At 39.8% G+C, this 18,921-nt stretch overlaps 1 protein-coding gene across 3 annotated transcripts in view; it reads right to left on the bottom strand.

The window, feature by feature from the left end:
* Window positions 1-229: 229 nt before the first annotated feature.
* Window positions 230-18,921, bottom strand: part of CAT (catalase) — a 40,473-nt gene continuing 21,781 nt past the window's right edge. For all 3 annotated transcript variants that reach the window (XM_072759103.1, XM_072759101.1, XM_072759102.1), the window contains 8 exons: window positions 18,373-18,498; window positions 15,384-15,575; window positions 14,531-14,683; window positions 11,252-11,390; window positions 8,280-8,410; window positions 2,777-2,884; window positions 1,249-1,332; window positions 230-930 (listed from right to left, as the gene is read on the bottom strand). In XM_072759103.1, the coding sequence (XP_072615204.1) occupies window positions 865-930; window positions 1,249-1,332; window positions 2,777-2,884; window positions 8,280-8,410; window positions 11,252-11,390; window positions 14,531-14,683; window positions 15,384-15,575; window positions 18,373-18,498 (999 nt within the window). In that variant the 3' untranslated portion in view covers window positions 230-864. The remainder of the gene's footprint in view (window positions 931-1,248; window positions 1,333-2,776; window positions 2,885-8,279; window positions 8,411-11,251; window positions 11,391-14,530; window positions 14,684-15,383; window positions 15,576-18,372; window positions 18,499-18,921) is intronic.

The raw sequence follows: 18,921 nt of genomic DNA, 5'->3' as shown, positions 1-18,921 counted from the left end.
TGGAAAAGAGATCTCAGTAATTTTCAAAGTTAAGGAATTTACTATTTTCCCAACAGAATTAAAACTTCTGGTGTCCAGTGTCAGAAGGCTGTGTCTAAAGGTTACTGGTTTAAACAATAGAGCATCTTTGTGATTTTCAATTTTAAGGGGAAGCATCCGATAACACATGACATTCACATTAAAAGTCCAACTTATATATGGGGCCGAAAGAAAGCAAATACCATTCTTCTTATGTACAGATTATTTTATTGTAAAAATGTAGCAATTAGAAATCAGTCTGTTGTAAAATCAATGCTATATTAGCATGAATGTAATTCCAGGTTTTAAAAAAATCTGATCAATTCCAGGCAGGAATAAGCATTAAGCTATGATGTCACTGAAGTTATTTTCAAAAGACATCAATGCATTAAATGTGTTTTTTCTATATGGAACTTAGAAAAATTTAAATTTATGGGTAGATCATCTTTTCTTCTTACATAATTACAGCCATACTTTTATATAATAAGGCCATGAGATGATATATATAAACATACTAATTTCACCAAGATTTTATCTTATCAAATAAAATCATATTTCTGCCAGAAACTTTCATTCTAGGCATTTTAAGTGAATAATCCAACCCACCGCCAAAAGCAAATACATTTTCTTTTCTATCATTGTTAAGCCCTACCCTTACTTCCCCCTAGGGAAATAGCATTAAAAGCCACTGCTACATTACTTGCGATAGAAACCTGGCTTATTTTAAAGGCGTAAGCTTGCATCTGCGCACCTAGCACAGGAGAATCTTCTATCCAGCGAAGGGTGGGTACGTGTGCGAACACCACGCTTTGCTTCACAGGTGGAGAGCAACCTGGGGCACGACTCTCACAGATTGGCTTTTTCCCTGGCAGCCAGGTGAGACCCATGCTGCATAAAGGTGTGAATCGCGTTCTGTTTTAAAAGAACAAGACCAGCAGGTTAATTAACTCGCTCAGCAGCAACAACTTGGTATTTATCTTAGCTTTAATTTGTGCTCGAATGAAAATAATAACCAGTGGGAACTGCATTTACTTCCACGACCTTACGTGGGCCAGAGCTGAAGAGTATTTGCTTTGCGGGTGAGTTCTTTGCCGATCAAATGAGTATCCGAACAGCTTAAAAAAATCTAATAGTTGTCCCTGAGAAGAATCCTCATAACAGGAAACTAAACCATCTGATCCATTCTGATTCAGGACACCCTCTTCCACAGCCAGGCTGCTCTGGGCTCACCTTAGGTTTCTCAGCATTGTATTTGTCCAAAAGAGCCTGAATGCGGGCCCCGTAGTCAGGGTGGACATCACTGAAGTTCTTGACCTGAAACCAGATGAGAAGAATGTAAATATGACCTTAGACTCCTACGAGGCCAGTCCCCAGTGTGTGTTTCCCAGTGTTTACCCTGAAGGTAGAGCAACACGGTGCTTAACACCACTAAGTAAGATTTGGGGGGTCCGGGGGAAAACCCTGGCACATACTGGCTGAGCAACCTTGGATAAGCCATCCCTCTGAGCTTCAGTGTCCACTCCCCATAAAATGAGCAAAATAATTAAACCTACCTCATAGAATACTGCAAGAAAAACACACAGGAGGGGAGCGGCACTGACAGCATGTTAACGAGCTGACCTCAGAGAGGCCCAACAAGTCATGGTGATTTGTATGAAGAGATGGGCCCAGGCACTGCCTGAATTTAAAGTGAGGTATATATACAAAGACACTGGCACCTGCTGGACAACCTCACATACTTCAAGCAGGAATTCCTGACCGCGGGCTGGTCTGAGGCAGACAGCAGGAGGGGGGCATCGTGAACCCACACAAAGCCTTACAGCTCCAGCACCAGCAAGATAAGGATGCCAAGGGTTCAAGCCCAGTTCTGCGACTTACACAGTCTCACTCGTTCTTACTGGTCAGATAAGACCCGCCCTCACCTACGTCACAGAGCAACTGTCCAGCTATGTGCTGCAGACGGCAATTTAAAAGGTTATTTTTCATACACGCATTTGTGAAAGACATAGGACTTTGCCTACAGAGAAAGCACCCGGCCTGCTGGTACTTGTCTCCAGGCCTTTGAACACATCCCAGAGAGCTGCTGGCCCAGCTGCCCCTTTGAACAGAGAAGCAGCAACCAAGAGACAAGGAAACTGTGGGGTTGCCTCAATTTCCAAGAAGCTAACTCCTGTGGCAGGCCCCAAAACTGCCAAGTGAGAAGCCTCCACGTAGCACAGTGAGCTGCCATTAGAAATATTCTGGCACCTCAGCTCAGTTCAGCCTGAGTTTGGAAGCAGCTCAGTTCTCCCCAGAGAGCGTGCAAGTTTCTAGTTGCTCTGAAGGAGGGTTAGGTCTCATGACACAAGTGGTTAGACAGGCTTCCCAAGACAAAAATGCAAATTTGTATTTATCTTCTAAAGTCGAAGCAAAATTGTGGCAGGAGACACACTCTTATATTGGACATGACTCTGGTATAGAACTTGGCTGCAGTCAATGAAGAGCATAGGACAAAATTCTCCCTGAATTCAATTCACTTATTATACACTGGCCAAGGAGCTAAAGGATTCATAGGTATAGGCCACATTCACTGGAGATACAACATGCAGAAAGAAGAATTGGAAGTGGGTTGGGGATTAGTATGAATTTTTTTTAAGTCCGATTAGCTCACATAGAACACAAAGTACTTTAGTTAAAAAGAACACACTTCTTTTTAAACCAGCTGTGCTCTCTTCTCCGGCCAGCAGATGTCACCGTCAGCTTACGAAGTATCACTCACCGCTTTCTTCTGGATGAAAAGTTGTGCGTCCTTCAGATGGCCAGCAATGTTCTCGCACAGGCGTTTCCTCTCCTCTTCACCAAGTACCTTCAGATAGAAGGTCCGCACCTGCTCAGGGAAAATGCACGGTGCAGAGAGTCAAATAACCAGTCCGTCATGAACAAAATTCACCCAACCTGCCCACTTTTGAAATGAGAAAGTGAGACTTCTCAATGGTGTGAGACTGAAAAAGTTCTCGAATTTAAGGATAATTTAAAATTGTAGTGAAAACTCTCATTTGTGTGGTGTTCCTCGCCTTTTTTTTTTTTTTTAAGCAAGACAGGAAGAATTCAGTGGATAATAGTTCGTAACTGCATCTTAGTAATGTCCCGTCTAGTCAGGGCTTGCATGTCTCTTATAAACAAAAGACACAGTATAGACTACAGTTAAGAATCCCACCCACCTTGCTACTGACAGTCCAGAGTGGGCAAGCTGTCATCAGATGGAAACTTAGCATAATACAATCTTTGTTCAATTCACCTAGAACCATGGAGGAAAAACCCCTAATTCATTAATTTATACTCTTAGTTTTTCAGAAGCCAAGCTTTCCTGGAGAACACACATGTTAATAGTGATACTTTATGTGATTACCTCCAAAATGACTATCAACAAATTAAAATGAAAAATAGGGGCAGCCTGGGTGGCTCAGCGGTTTAACGCCGCCTTCAGCCTGGGGCGTGATCTGGAGACCCGGGATCGAGTCCCACGTCGGGCTCCCTGCATGGAGCGTGCTTCTCCCTCTGCCTCTCTCTCTGTGTATCTCTCATGAATGAATAAATAAATAAAATCTTTATTTAAAAAAATGAAAAATAGGAGCTAAGTTGTAAAGTATGAGTCCTAAGGGCTTTGCTCACTTCTGAAATCAACCATTTCTAAGTAACAGCTATGATTTTATTCTAACATTTCACTCCTTCCTTCATTCAATCAATACTTATTTATGAAGTACCTATAATGTACCACTGTTCTATGTTGTTCTATTACTGTTTATAAAGTCCAACAATAACCAATTCTCCAAAGTATCAAACTCATAAAATGGCAAAATGTTCATGGCTCCTCTGTGTTATTAAATATCGAGGCATAAAAATATTTAAATTCGAGCAAAGTTTATATTTGATACCAAAGTTTTAAAAAATCAGGCTTTGACATGAACACAATCCAATCACAGTACTGCATTATGGGGATTTTCTCAGATCTATCCCCCCAATTCACTAATTCTCTCTTCAGCTATATCTAACACACTGCTTCACCATCCACTGAGTCACTGTGTCTGCTGAAATTTTATTTGAGAGATTGTACTTTTTGTTTCTAAAAACATATATCTGGTTCTTAAATCAGTTTGTTTTTTGTTTTCCCATATCCTATTTTTATCTTGTAGATCATATTCCTTTCCCTATCTCCTCGAATATGGTATATATGCTTATTTTAAAGCCCTTTGAGATTATTCTATCACATACACGACTCTTCCATCAAGTGCATGTGCAATTTCTCAGGGCACTGGATTTCCCTCCATGTATTTTTTCCCCGGGACTCATCCCCAACAGGAGTTATCTTCTGCAGAACTACCACCTGTGTCCAAATTGTGGAAGGTGTCTTTTTCACCATCTCTGCAAAGGCCTAGAAGGGTTCACTGACTCATTGTTTCTCAGTTCAGGACTTTGATGTGATTCAAAGTGTAGAAGAATGCAGAGATCTCACTTGAGAGGAGAAGAGCAGAGGAAAGGGACTCCCAATTTCTCAGGAAATCTAGAGCCCACATGCTGGCAAGCTGCATGCAACCTCAGTCTGGTGCATAGTTTTTCCCACAGAGTACTGGTTCCTGGCTCTCATCATTATGTCAAGAGCCCAGTTCTAGCTCTCTGCAACACATGGAGCCTGAAGCCTAAACTCCTAGCCCCCTTGGAGTCATAAAATCAAAGTAAGATATAAATAGGGTCTGGTTTCCCACCATGATATATATACCTTCAATGTTCACACACTTTTGTGATTCCTTTTTCATCTCTAGGACCAAGAGATTAAATTTTGTTAGCTCAACTATTAAAAAAATATTTTAATCTAGCATGTCTGTGTATGACAAGTAGAAGTAAGGCCTCCTACATCCCATCGATCTATCTACCATCAAACTAAAAAGAAATTGGTCCTGCAATTTCAGCAGTGTGCTGGAGCCTACTTACTCATGAGAGCACTGTCATCTTTTTAAGAATTTTGTGCATTGTTAAACATGGCTGTTATTAAAAACTCAATTATATAAATTTACAATTAAATTGTATTGCAAACAAAAATAATAAACCTTTCAAAATGTATGATTTCCCAATTATTACATATTACCTATGTTCTTGAGGTTATTTGTGTCTACTCTATCCCACAGTAGAAATGATTACATAATAGTGTAATACTGAACATCACGTCCCAGTGCCACAGATTCAGTCACACCATGTTGCTAGCTTGATATCAGCTCTAGGGAACATTTTCATCAAGAAAACTGACAAACACTATAGGGCACCTGGACGGCTCATTGGTTAAGCAGCTGCCTTTGGCTCAGGTCATGATCTCAAGGGTCCCGGGATTGAGCCCTGCATCAGGCTCTGCACTAGGCAAGGAATGGTGTGCTTTTCCCTCTCCCTCTGCTCTTTCTCGCATTTATACGTGCACTCTCTCTCTCTCAGATAAATAAATAAAATCTTAAAAAAAGAAAATTGACAAACACTATAAACCAGGACTTTTCCTTTCTGCACACAACTGTTAATATTTATCAACACACCTCTCAATAAAACCCATATAAAATATTTGCTCTCCTGCAGATCTGGTTAATCTAGCTCCAAGAGGTTAAAAAAAAAAAAAGCACACAAACACAAAGATAAACAGCACTCCTATCTCAGTGTGTGGACAAGATGATTGCAATATAAACAGCATGGAACCCTTACCCATCTGAGCCTCGCTTCAGCAGTCACGCTGCTCAGACAAAAGGCAGGTGGGGCTTGGAGGTCAAACTAAAGAAGTCTCCAAGGTGCTCTTATCTGCATATCCTTGCACCTGGCTAGCAACCACCATCTGTACATACAGCTCTCAGCTGCTCACTACACAGGGGGCATGGACCCACACACGGGCTGGCCATTCAATTTTATTAGCCAGATAAAGAGTCTGAATGGCTTTATCAGCTCCAACACTCTAACCATAGACCTTTGATAGCAGGACCAAATTCCTTTTAAAGGAAACGCGATATTTTTACTAGTATATACAAATAGAATGATTTTTGATTTAAGTGTAACAGCCCAACAGTAAAGGGTACCAGCCACAGGCATGAAGTTCAATGATTTTTCAGGGAACACATGACGCAATCACCACCCAGGTCACGAAAGAACGTCATTCACACCTCTGACATCTCCCCACCAGAGTCCCTCCTCCTAGTCATTATCCCCTTTTTCTCCAACTGCCTCCCCAAAGGCAATTCTTTTGACTTCTAATATTTAAATGTGTTTTGCCAAATGTGCTTATCCAAGCTCTAGTTGAACATCTGGGTAACACGAGCAGCTTCTGGTGCTCATATGTACACATTTCTATTAGGTTCCTACACAGCAGTGTCCTTTACTAGGGCCAGAAGACACGCACATGTTTAGCTTTAATGGATACTGATACACAGTTCTCCAAAACAGCTGAACTAACTTACACTCACAGGAGAGTTGTTTCTTTTTCTCTCAACACTTGGTATGGCCAGTCGTTTTCACTCTAGCTACTCTGGTGCATATACAGTGCTACCTCTTTGGGGTTTTACTGTGCACATCCCTGGTGACTACGGAGAGAGACCCCCTTTCTGTATGTTTTATAGTCATTTAGATCTCTTTTGTGAAGGACCCGTTCAGGTTTTTGCCCAGCTTCTACTCCTTCGTCCTTCTCACTGCTCTGTAGGAGATCTTCACATATTCTGGACATGAGTTTTAGATGAATTTCAAATATATTCTCTCACTCTGTAAGCCATGCATTATCTAAATTAATTTTTGCAGAGGTAGTTTAATACCAGAATAGGCCTCATGCAGGCAAAATTCTTTGAGAGGCAGGGATCACATTGTAATATGCTTGGTATCACCCACATCACCAAGAATAATGTGGTTACTACAAAAGGATTTTAGAAGATGTTTAATTTCATCTAAATATGGTTTACACCCTACTATAATTTTTTATATACACGTACTTACATATACATATGTGTGCCTTTCAAATAATATATTTGTAGTGAATTAATTCATGTATTTAAATATCTTTTACTTGGAACCCACATTTATAAATTGAGAAACTAGAATATAGTTCTTATTCTAATTTAAAAAGTTTAACACCAACCCCCTGAACAGAACTCCAGGACAACTAGACTTTTTAATTTCATTCTTCTCTTTGTGTGAGGTATAAGCTATACTTAATTAATAAGGCTGCTCTTCAAAGTCAAAAGTCTCTTTCAGTGCGTCCACTGAGAGAACAGCACTCGAGCAGCCACACGTGATTGGAAAGAGGGTGGGCACTTGACCCAGGGCAATTAACTACAAGCTGGCCAAAGGTCAATGATGGGCCTAGAGTGAAAAGATCAGTCAAATCAATTTGACTCCCTCTCTCTCTAGAATCTGATATAGAATGTGTGTCAAAAGGGTCCAAAAAAAAGTAATAGGTGGAGAAAGAAGCCATAGACTTAGGCCACCATCATAGCAAAGCCACAGCAATGTTAAAACAGAGGCTAAGAGGTAATGAAAAACTCAGGGAGACACGTCAAGGATAAGCAATCAGTACTGAAAAATAGAAGCCAACAGGTGGAGAGCAGTGGAGTCATGTGAACAGTGTGTCCTACAGTAGAAACATCCACGCTCTCACTATTGAGGCTCCAAGGGCTACTGGGAATCCTGTTCTAGTCCCTTAAATCTGTCTGCCTAGCTTCTTAAATGTAATTATACTTAACCTTTATTTGCCTGCTTCTTACAGGCAATTTCTTTCTTCCAATTTCTATGTGTCACTGCTTCCCCAATGGCCCCCACCCATAATCCCTTCAATAAAAATTGGGGGAACTGAAATGAGTCTCCATACCTTGTACTGAAAAAGCACAGTAACACAACTCTTCAACTCCATCTAGTAAAGGGTCTGACTTATGATTAGAGATGTCTTTCATGAATTCAATTTAAGATATATTAGACACTTTAAGGGGGGGGAGTTGGGGGTGCCTGGGTGGCTCAGTTGGTTAAGCGTCTGCCTCTTGATTTTGGCTCAGGTCATGATCTCAGGGTTGTGAGATCCGGCCCTGCACTGGGCTCTATGCTCAGCATCAGCCTGCCTGGGATCCTTTCTCTCCATCTCTCTCTGCTCCTTGCCTCGTTCATGTGTGCTCTTTCTCTAAATAAATAAAATCTTGAAAAAAAGAAAGAGGGGGACATATAGACATTGACAAGGAAACTGATCAAATGACTCCCACAGAAGCCCAAGAAGCCATTACCTGAGTGACATTATCCTCATTGGCACTGTTGAAGCGCTGCACATCTGGCGAACATTGGCTGCTATGCTCTAGGACACAACGCTGTTGTTCAGGAGCACTAAAGCTATTGGGGTAATAATTTGGAGCACCACCTTCAAAAGAAAACCATACAGATTCACTTAGGGAGATGAAAAATGAAGTAAATCTACAGTCAATGTAATAAGATATAATTCAAGTGGTAACTATAGATCATGTATATACACAGACATACATAATACATATGCATGCCTTATACATATTAATGTCTCCTATTTAGCTATAGGCAGGACCTCAGCTTCTTAAAGAATAATGCCACCTTCCAAATGTTCTCATGGGCAGTCTCACTCTGAGTTTTAATAAAGAGATCTCAAGTTTTCTTGAATACTTCATGTGATCTGATCTTTAAATTCTTCTCTATATATGCTTATATATATATTATATATGTATGTTTGATCTGGCCTCCAGAGAAAAGGAGACCCAAAGATACATGCAAATTTAAGGGTTTTAACCCTTAAGGGTTAAATGAACCCCAAGGGTTCATTTGGGCTTGGGCTCAATTCCAACACTGAATCACAGAATTCTTGGGAGCAACTGAAAGTTCTAGCCCTGCTCCTTTAATCTACAGACACATAACTGAGCCCTGACATGTTAACTGCCTGCTGCAAGATCACATGATAGTTACTAGTAGAACTGGGATCTGGGATCTGTTTTGTGTCTTCCATTCCAGCGCAGACTATATTCATATTACAAAACTCTACTTCACTATTCCTTCAAGGTTTTTAAGATTCTTGGAGAATCTTCTTTTTATTGACTATGACTTTACACAATTCTAGCTTCACTTTTACTTCCCTCTACAGATAAATAAAAAAGGATTGTTTTTTAGGTTGATATTTCTAGGATATCAGCGCTTATAGAAAAAATGACAACTGCATTCAAAACATATTTTCTGACTTCTGGAATAAATTAAAAGGCTTTTTTTTTTTTTTCATTTTGGCATATTTATTTTCCTAACTGCTTCAGCTGATGTTGGCTGAAGGCTGAATCACCTGAGCACATGCTGCCTAAGCAGGAGTGGCCTAGAAACATATTAAGTGTTTTGAACAAACCAGTCTGAGGTTGGAATTTTAACCAGCTCACTGCCAGAGTAAATTATGCGGACTGGATAATCTAGAGGTACCTGTACATCACACCAATCAAGGTACCAAGGGCAAATAGGAAGGAGGAGGACACCATACTATTATGGGGCTCAATTATTAATCCTTGGGATTCATTCTAGGTCAGCCTCATCTATATCTAAGGCAAAGTGCTCCAACAATCAGCCACCACAGTGGTCTTCTGCACTAAGAATTAGCTCTTTGAAATGTGCCTGTTTGAGGACTTCTAAAATGCTATCTCCAAATGAGTTCTGACCTTTACTCAAAGTGGGAGTTGTCTTCAAGTCATTGACTACTGGGAACAATTAAGCTTTCATGAAACTTAAAGAGCACAACCCAAATGCTTGGCTTTTAAAAGTAGGCAAAGGGTGTGTCAAAATGTATCCTTAAGTAGTTTTTTCACACATGTGCCACTATAATAGTAAACAAGAATGATAAACATGAAGCAGGTGCTTATTAAAGAAGTTCCAGAACATACATGAGCCTTTCTCTGATAAAGCCAGTCTCAATAACAAAAGGACTGACAAATACGAAAGGAAAAAATAACTTTAGAATAAAAATGCAGAAGACAGACACAGGAAATATCAGTTACTTTGGGCAATGGCACACCCCATTAGCTCTATAAACCTCAGAGAGCAGAAGTATTGCAACACCTAGTATAATCAGCTGGTGAGCAAGTAAACTCATTAAATACAAAAAGAAGGCTTAGTCATAATGGTAAAAAATGCAAGGCACAAAATTATATAAACAAAATAACCTTAAGTCTGTATAAAATAGTCCCAGAAAAAAACTGGCAAAAAATACAGCAAAATGCAACAGTTGTGGCCTGTGAGTGTTGGGGCTGAAAGTAGGTTTTTCTTCTCCCTCCTCTTTTTTCTCTTCTATTTTCCAAATTTTCTTTAGGGCACATGTGTTATTTGTATCAGAGAAAAATAAACTTTTTTTTAATATAGACATTGATGACTATAAATATAAATCATCAGTAAAATTTCTGAAGGGATCAATGTAAGCAGCCTATTACTAAGACAAGTGTGTCCTAAATAGAAAAAGAAATTAAGATCTGTATTAAACTAAGGAGCCTTAGAAGGAAAAAAATTAAACATTCTCTAATTTGAACAAGCAATCAAAAATAGAGGCTATTTGTACATGGCACCAAAAATAACAGTTCAAAGAAAAAAATCATAAATTTGGGAAATGAGCTCCAAATAACAAAATGCAGTAGAGCCTCATCTCATCAGTTGATTTACATGGATTCAACTACATTCATTTAGTAAAAAATAAAAAAGTGAAGGGGAATCCCTTGATTTACTGTCTCCCTTTCTAACCTGCCCCAGTCCATCTAAAACTCCAGCCACATGTTCCTCCATGACCCCAACAAAGGGCAATGAAAAACAAGAAACATGAACTCTTGGCTTTTGCACTTCCAAGAGTCTAAGTCCTCATGATTTAAGAGTGATTTAAGGAGCTGCCCACTTTGTGAAGAGTCTTTAAAACCTAACCCCTAAGTTGAATGCTACTCTACGACAGCCAGTGTAAAAGATCTTTCTCCCCCATCCTTCCTTATCAGATGGGCAGCAAGTCAAATCTGAGATGGGAACTCTCAATAAAACATCAAAGAGATAAAGGCATAAAGGGTCTTCAGGCAGTTTAAACCTTCTTTGCTTCAGAGAGCAGAAGGTCCCCTGGGAACTCTTCAAGAGCAGGAGACTGACAACCACTGGCCTGGCAATGACATCCTCTGTCCTCCTGCCCAGCAGTACCCTCTAGCCTCCCTGGGGGAGCGGAATGTCTGAGACCTACCCTGATTGTCGAGCATGCACATGGGGCCGTCGCGTTGGTAGTTGGCCACTCGAGCCCGGAAAGGACAGTTCACAGGTATCTGAAGATAGTTGGGTCCCAGGCGGTGGCGGTGAGTGTCAGGATAGGCAAAAAGACGACCCTACAGTTATAAATGAAAAAGGCATTGACTGTGTGCCGTCACACACAAAACACAAGTCTATAAACTTTATTCTAAAATTTCAAGCACAAAGCACTGTGTTTACCACCAAACCCTGCCCATTCCCCCCACCCCACCCCGGCCAAATGAGCAAAGTTTCTTCTCTCATGAAATGAGTTGTCCCTAACCCAACAGTCCTTAATCTTCTGCGTCATACAGCCAAACAACCACAAATCTTCACACCTGTGAAGATAAGAACTCCCTTTCCCCCCTCAAATAACAAGTTACTGCTCTGTCTTATATTGCTTCCTACTCTCAAGAATGTATCACATTGTAAAATATGTTTGCTAGAACCCAACTAACTGGAATCTATGTCCTGTTCACTGTGATCTGGCTTACCGCTTTGGATAACACTCTAAAGTTCATCAACGTGATCTGGTCGAAAGGTAACTGAGACCACTGTTCATTACCACACGACTACTGCCACCCCCAGATGCTCATTAGCGCCCATCAGAGCAATTTCGAAGTCCCCCCTATCTGGCTCTCCACTTCTAGCTTGTCCTCCGCCGTCATTGTCCTACGCACTCCTGCCAAAAGAATCAGCCCCAGGCCCCATGCAGATCACATCACTATCTGCTCAAAATACTTTAGGTATGCCTGGGTGGCTCAGTGGTTAAGCATCTGCCTTGGGCTCAGGGCACGATCCTGGAGTCTCAGGATCGAGTCCCACATCGGGCTTCCCCGTAGACAGTCTGCTTCGTCCTCTCCCTATGTCTCTGTGTCTCTCATGAATAAATAAATAAAATCTTTAAAACAAAAAACTTTAAACGTTTCCTCACTGGTCTCCATATGGCTAACTAAGCACAGCTGTCCTTCCCTGCTGGATGGCTCCTCACATGCCCCCGTGGCATTAGAACTCACAGCGAACTGAGCTTGAGAAGTTGTAGAAAGATTGGGAAGTATCTTGACTGTACCTACTAAATAAAGCCCTTTTACTTTTTAAACACACTTCACAAAACAAAACAAAAAAACACAAGAAGATATCACATTAAGTTTAAAATATGTTTGCCATAGCCAAAATTAACACTGACAGAAATTATAAGATTCATTCATACAATTCAATTAATATAATTCATTCATACAATTCAATTCACTAATAGAATTACATGATTTCAGTTATCATCTTTCCTCAGGACTTTTTTCCCAAAAGTTTCAATTTTTAACATTTGCTATTTGTTGTTGCAGAGAACACGGATTTGACTTGTGGTCCTTTTCCCTGGGCCTAGGCCTCTATCCAATGCTTCACTGCTCTTCTAACTGTATGATGCAGTGTTGTTAGCTGTTTCTATGTCTCACCGTGGACCCACAGTTAACCTGGATTATGAAAAGAATTTGGATGATATTTGTTCTTTAACCTGTTCCCACAATACCAGGGAACAAGTTCGTGCCTTGGCAAATCCCAGTAACCTCCTTCACATGGTTCAGCTCCCTTCCCACCCCAAGGGAAGGTTGGGTGCCCAGAGTCCCAGGGCTTGGCTTCCTTTACTCCTTTCAACACAAGCACTTCTACTTGTGCTCTATGATCTGCTTGGCTTTCCTTCTTTAGTCCCTAACCTCCAGTTCTCTCTTGTTCTGTGTGTCACCAACTGGATGGGTTCTACTTGATAGAATGGTTCTACATTTCTCAAAACTGAAGAAACCTTCTTTTCCTAAAAGGGACAATTGTACAGACCTCTACTCAAGCACTGAAGTCCCCCCTGACAGATGCTCAGTGTACCCCCACCTTATTCCTTCTACTTTAAGAAGAAGTGACTGTTTACAGTTTAAATATACTCAACATGGTCCACCATCATACCCATATTCAGGTCTCTCTCCTGCCCCATTTTATCTCTATTGAAAACTGAAATCCTAGCCATTCTTCAAAAGCCATCTCAAACACTACCTCATTCTTGAAAGCTTGTCATTATCCTCCTAATAAGATTTCTCCTGATTCAAATGGCAATCTGCCTTATATTCTAGTTATCTTGTGTTCTTCTGTTACAGCAGCCAGAGTAATCTATTATACACACAGGGGTGTTCAATTTATATTAGTTAAGCGGCCCCTGGGTGGCTCAGTCAGTTAAGCATCCAACTCTTGATTCCAGTTCAGGTCATGATCTCAAGGTTGTGAGACTGAGCCCCACATCGGCCCCATGCTGGGTGTAGAGCCTGCTTAAGATTCTTTCTCTCCCTTACCCTCTGCCCCTACTCGCTTGCATTTGGGTGATCTCTCTCTCTCTCTCTTAAATAAATAAATAAGTTAAATTGAACTAAAAGCTAATGAAAAACTTATTTTCTATAAAAGTCTTAAATGTTCCCAATGTCAAAGCAAAAATGCTACTATTAAAAAAAAAAAAAAAAAAAAAACAGAATCGTAGCTTGTCTCCATAGGGAGTCCAATGCTTACATAAGGAGCCGTGGTCCGATCTAGCATAATAATCTTTAACCTTTGTTTCGTGGTCAGAGTCCAAAAACACAAGAGATTGATTTACTCAATAATTATTAAGCCAATTCTTTTCCTACTGATTTCAGGTCCAAAAAAAGTATTTTTCACTCTTTCTACTCCTGAAAGAGCCTAGTGGAGTGATGAAAAAATAGTGACTGTGTAGGAACATGACTGAAACAAATGGTTAGACTGACCTGCTGCTTTCAATCACTGGTGACATACGTTCAGCTCATAAAAAGCATCTCCAGTCTCTTTTTACAGATGGAAAAATTCAAGCATCACCATGGGAGGGAAAATGAATCAAGTTATACTGGCCAATTAACAATATTCCCTCCCATCAATGACATACTGAACAAAGAGTGCTTTACTCTACAAATACCGGAGGCATTTCTGATGTCACTTCTTTTAAATTAAGAGACTAAATGTCAAAGTCTTAACATACTATGAAATCCTCTTTATACTGTAATTTTGTAATGTCAGGATGCTTAGGTAGACCCGCAAGATTAATTAAATTTAAGTGGTGTTCTAGTTAATTCTTTTTATAAAGATCATGCCAAATTACAGCACGTGTATTTGTGTGTGTGCACAGGCACGCACACATTCGCCTGTGTCCGCTCCTGCACTCCTGCCTCAGAACATCTCAATCCACCAGGTTTACCTGAAGCATTTTGTCAGGGCTGGGCTCAATGCCAGGTGGCATGTTGCTTGGGTCAAATGCCATCTGTTCAACCTCAGCGAAGTAATTAACTGGATTCCGGTTTAAGACCAGTTTACCAACTGGGATAAGAGGGTAGTCTTGGTGAGGCCAAATCTAAAAATAAATGTCATATTCACAATTATCAGACAACCAACTAAAGGAAATTAAAGCACTCGTTAAAAATGACAGATTTGGGGGCACCTGCATGGTTCAGCCAGTTTGGCATCTGCCTCCATCTCAGGTTATGATCCTCGGATCCTGGGATCGAGCCCCGGGCTCCCCATTCAGTGGGGAGCCTCCTTCTCCTCCCTCTGCCCTTCCCACCTTGCTTGTGCTTGCTCAAATAAATAAATAAAATCTTTTTAAAAATACCCCATGCTGGGTGTAGAGCATAGTGAAGGGTGTAATATAGTGAAGCCATATAATATAATGAAATACCAACTTTCTAATACAATATAATGATAATAAGTGAAAATAATTTGTTAATCCAGTAAAGTGAAAAAGAACTTCACGTAGTACACCGGTTGAATCTTTCATAACAGTAAACAGTAAATACTGACATCTTCCCTGGGCAAATGGACATTATTTTTGCAAGATCTGTTCCCTGCTAATAATGATATATCAAGCCACTTCAAGGAACTCAATGAACTTAGCAAAAGCGAACTAGAAGTGAGATGCACAGGCCAGGAAAATCCAAAGCGGCCCTACTGCATTTTGAACAGGACCTCTCTATCGTTATGAATACTTGACTGGAATTTGTCAAATTAGGTACAAAGAGACTTAAAAAAGAAAATTTGGTTGCTAAGGGACTCACCTTGGTAAGATCAAATGGATTGAATGGAAAAGTTTCTGCCTGACTAAAAGTCATGACTTGGATATAAAACGTCCAGGAGGGGTAGTTGCCTGTGGCAATGGCATTGTAAAGATCCCGGAGGCCGTAGTCAGGATCTTCATGAGAAAGTCTTGCTGCGTCTTCAACAGAAAGGTTTTTGATGCCCTGGTCAGTCTACAGAATGAGAGAAAGCAGCTCAAACTGAAATGCATTGGCAAAGTTACGGACCTTCAATCAGTTATGCACTGAAGGATGATGAGCAACACAACTCAAAGACTGGATTTTCCTTGTAACAATTCCATTGTTTAAATCTGATACTGAGAGGAATTCATCAACAAGAAATTTTACTTGGTTATCTTGATTCTTTCAAATGTCCAGGGCATTGTAAATACATTTCATATTTATAATTTGTCCTATTTTTCCCTTTCTGTAGCCTATATTACTTGAAATGTTTTAATTGTTAACATAAACTTTATTTTTAATTTCTCACCCATGTAAAGAATGCTGTACTACTGTCTTCAGAAAAGTGAAAAAAAATTAGGAATAAAACATATATAACATCAAATGTACCATTTTAACCATTTTAAAGTGTCCAATTTGGTGGATTCTATTTATTTATTTATTTATTTATTTATTTATTTATTTATTTATTTTTATTTATTTATGGATTTTTTTAGTCTTGAAAGTCTTGAAATAAAGTTGCCAGGTCATACAGTAACTCTACATCTAATTTCTTGAATACCTAAAAATGGTTCTTCAGAGTGGTTATTATTTGAAGTTTTAGAATCATGGTACTTTCCAAATCAGGAAAAAAAATCAAAAGGTGTTTTTAAAATAGGCACATAATTATTTTTCTGCATAATTTTTCAGTTGTTTTGTAAGAGCTCAAATCAATTAATGAGATTGTGCTAGCTACCATACCTCCACTCCCATTCTCTTCCTTTTATTTTTTTTGAGAAGTCATAGAATCACAGTTCATACAGCTGAAACGAACTTCAGTAGAGCTGCTCTGAACTACTTCTCTGACTATGAGCAGGCAAAATTCTTATTTTGACTTCCCAAACAAGCCATTAACTAAGTTAGTCACTGCCACTAGCGCTCCTACTATCACACCCTATTGCCTTTCAACTGATTCTCACCTGTATCTTAATTCTGAAAGACCCTCACAAGCCAAGCATGGAAAAGACTGCCTCAGCAAAGTCAACTATGAAACTCTACCACAGAAATCTCAAGTCTTTCTAGCCAGGGGCAAGATTTGAACCCTTCTCACTATCAGACCAGAAATACAGTCACCTTCCAGATTTAAAAATGGAGATCACCATCTGCAGATCACCGGAGAGCTAATACATTAAATTGTGCAATAATATTGCAATACTTTTCTGATTTTAACTGAATTCCTTGGGCTTAGGAAAGACTAATCATAGGTCAGAATAATTCCAGACTGATACATCCAAATAGGTCTCAGGCTCCCCCACGACTCTGCCAAACAGACCCATAAGCAATCCAATCCTTCCAGGATCAGGGACAGCTGCTATTATTATCCCAATTTTACAGTGACAAAGCTGGAGCACAGAGAACTTTTAATAAAGTGACCAAGTCACATTATTAAAGCCACCACCACGCGGGTCCCTCAGACACAGTCATTTAGCCTGTTCTCGGTGACACAACACTGCTCCCTTTGGCAGTTACAAGCCAATGAGGCAACTCTTGCTTAAAACTGTTCCTGGCCAAAGATTATACACCCAAGTTACAAGTATAAAGAGGGGAGATAGTTTTCCTGTTTGAGATACTTATGTAAGTTGTTCAGATAAAGATTAAGACAAGACAGGAAAACAGGTCTTGGGTAGATACCATTAAGAAGGGGACTATATTTGTCCTGAGTCCACTTCTGGTATGTGCTTATTTTAGCAGTAGCATTTGGAAACATGTTCTTAGGCAACCAAAGGTGGTTTTTTTTTTTTTTAAATAACCTTCTAGAGTTCTCTGAGAATACTGCTTACTATAACAAATGCCAAGATCATAATAAGAGAGAGCCCTTTAAAACACTTCAGTTAATTAAAATGTTCTTAAGGCTTCCCCCAAAGTTAACTTGTTTGATATGATTAAATGAAAATAAATGAAAAAAAAACAATTTTTATTTTCTTACATTTGTAATTGATTTGCTTTTTTTGCTTGTTCATAACATACCTTTGATAAACACTACTTAAACAAATGGATGGAGGAGTTAAAAAGTTATGAGAAATGCTTCTGTAAAGGTAGTGTCAGACATTGAAAGTCACAGTGAGATTGAAATTACAGACAGGAATGCCCCATTTCTGCCACAGTCCCCTCCCTACACCACCAAAGGTACCCACACGCAGCAAGATGAGTCAGGGCTACAAAAGGCAAAGCCACAGAATACTTTACTGTTTGCTACAAAGGCTTGATTCTAAACCCCAACAAAGAAGTCTAGAAGCTAGACTAAACCTGGTAGAAATCTCCTTTCACATAGCCTGGAGGCCTATATATTATCTCCTTACATTTGAGCCCAAAACCAAACCTTAGGTCTTCCCTCTCCAGGAAGAATGGATATTCACCTGCCAGCACTAAAAACATTAAACCAGAGAACCAGCATTAAATGAGCATTTTCCCAAATATTTATGCATTGCTCCAGGGCTCAGAAGGAGAAGGAAGCTTGACGACTGCCAGCAGCTGTGTACTCCTACCCTCTGGTCATATGGAAAGAGGAGACCAAAGAGAGCCCACAGAGCTCCCCTAACCGAGCAGTGTGCATCTGTTCACTTAGGCGGAGCCAAAAGAAGAGTCATGGTCCTAGTCAACTGGATCAGTCAACTCTCAGCCAACTCTCAGCCTTTGGAGTGGAGGTAGGGGAAAGGGGGGAGGAGCCTTGATCTTTGCCCAATCCTCATGAGCAGTAAAGAGATGTGCGTGATAGGAGCCTTGTACCCTCCGCCCCAAAAGCAATACGTACCTTATAATGGAATTTGCAATAAACCGCCTCTCCCGCCACATTAACCAGCTTAAAAGTATGTGATCCATATCCATTCATGTGCCTGTGTCCATCTGGAATCCCTCGATCACTGAACAAGAAGGAAACCTAAGGAACAGAAAAATAATGCCTTAAATCTTTCCGTTTCAATCAAAATATCCTAAATTTTTAAGATATTCCTAAGTTTCCAAAGAATCTCTTAATGACATAGAACATGCTAACCAAGTTCCCATAAAAAAGGTTATCATTAGTATCATTTATACAAAACAATAAGAATTTTAAGCAGAATGATATGTAAATCATTAGCCTCATGGCTCAAAATTCAATAAGGAAAAGCAAAAACAAATCTGAAAGATAGCCTAACTTGTTATTCAAAATCAATTTTAACAGTAAATATGTTTGGCAACACTTTTCCCGTCTTTCCCTAATACAAAGAGCTCTACTTTGTACTAGAGACTTTAATCCTTAATATTGTTAAATATCAGTTGACAATGTTTCTAGCATCCCTTAAGGTCTATGAGTGGGGGGAAG

This window comes from Vulpes vulpes, chromosome 5, assembly GCF_048418805.1.
Source record: "Vulpes vulpes isolate BD-2025 chromosome 5, VulVul3, whole genome shotgun sequence".
NCBI classification, from domain to species: domain Eukaryota; kingdom Metazoa; phylum Chordata; class Mammalia; order Carnivora; family Canidae; genus Vulpes; species Vulpes vulpes.
The sequence above is the reverse complement of the archived record's forward strand: the minus strand, read 5'-3'. Positions and strand labels throughout refer to the sequence as shown.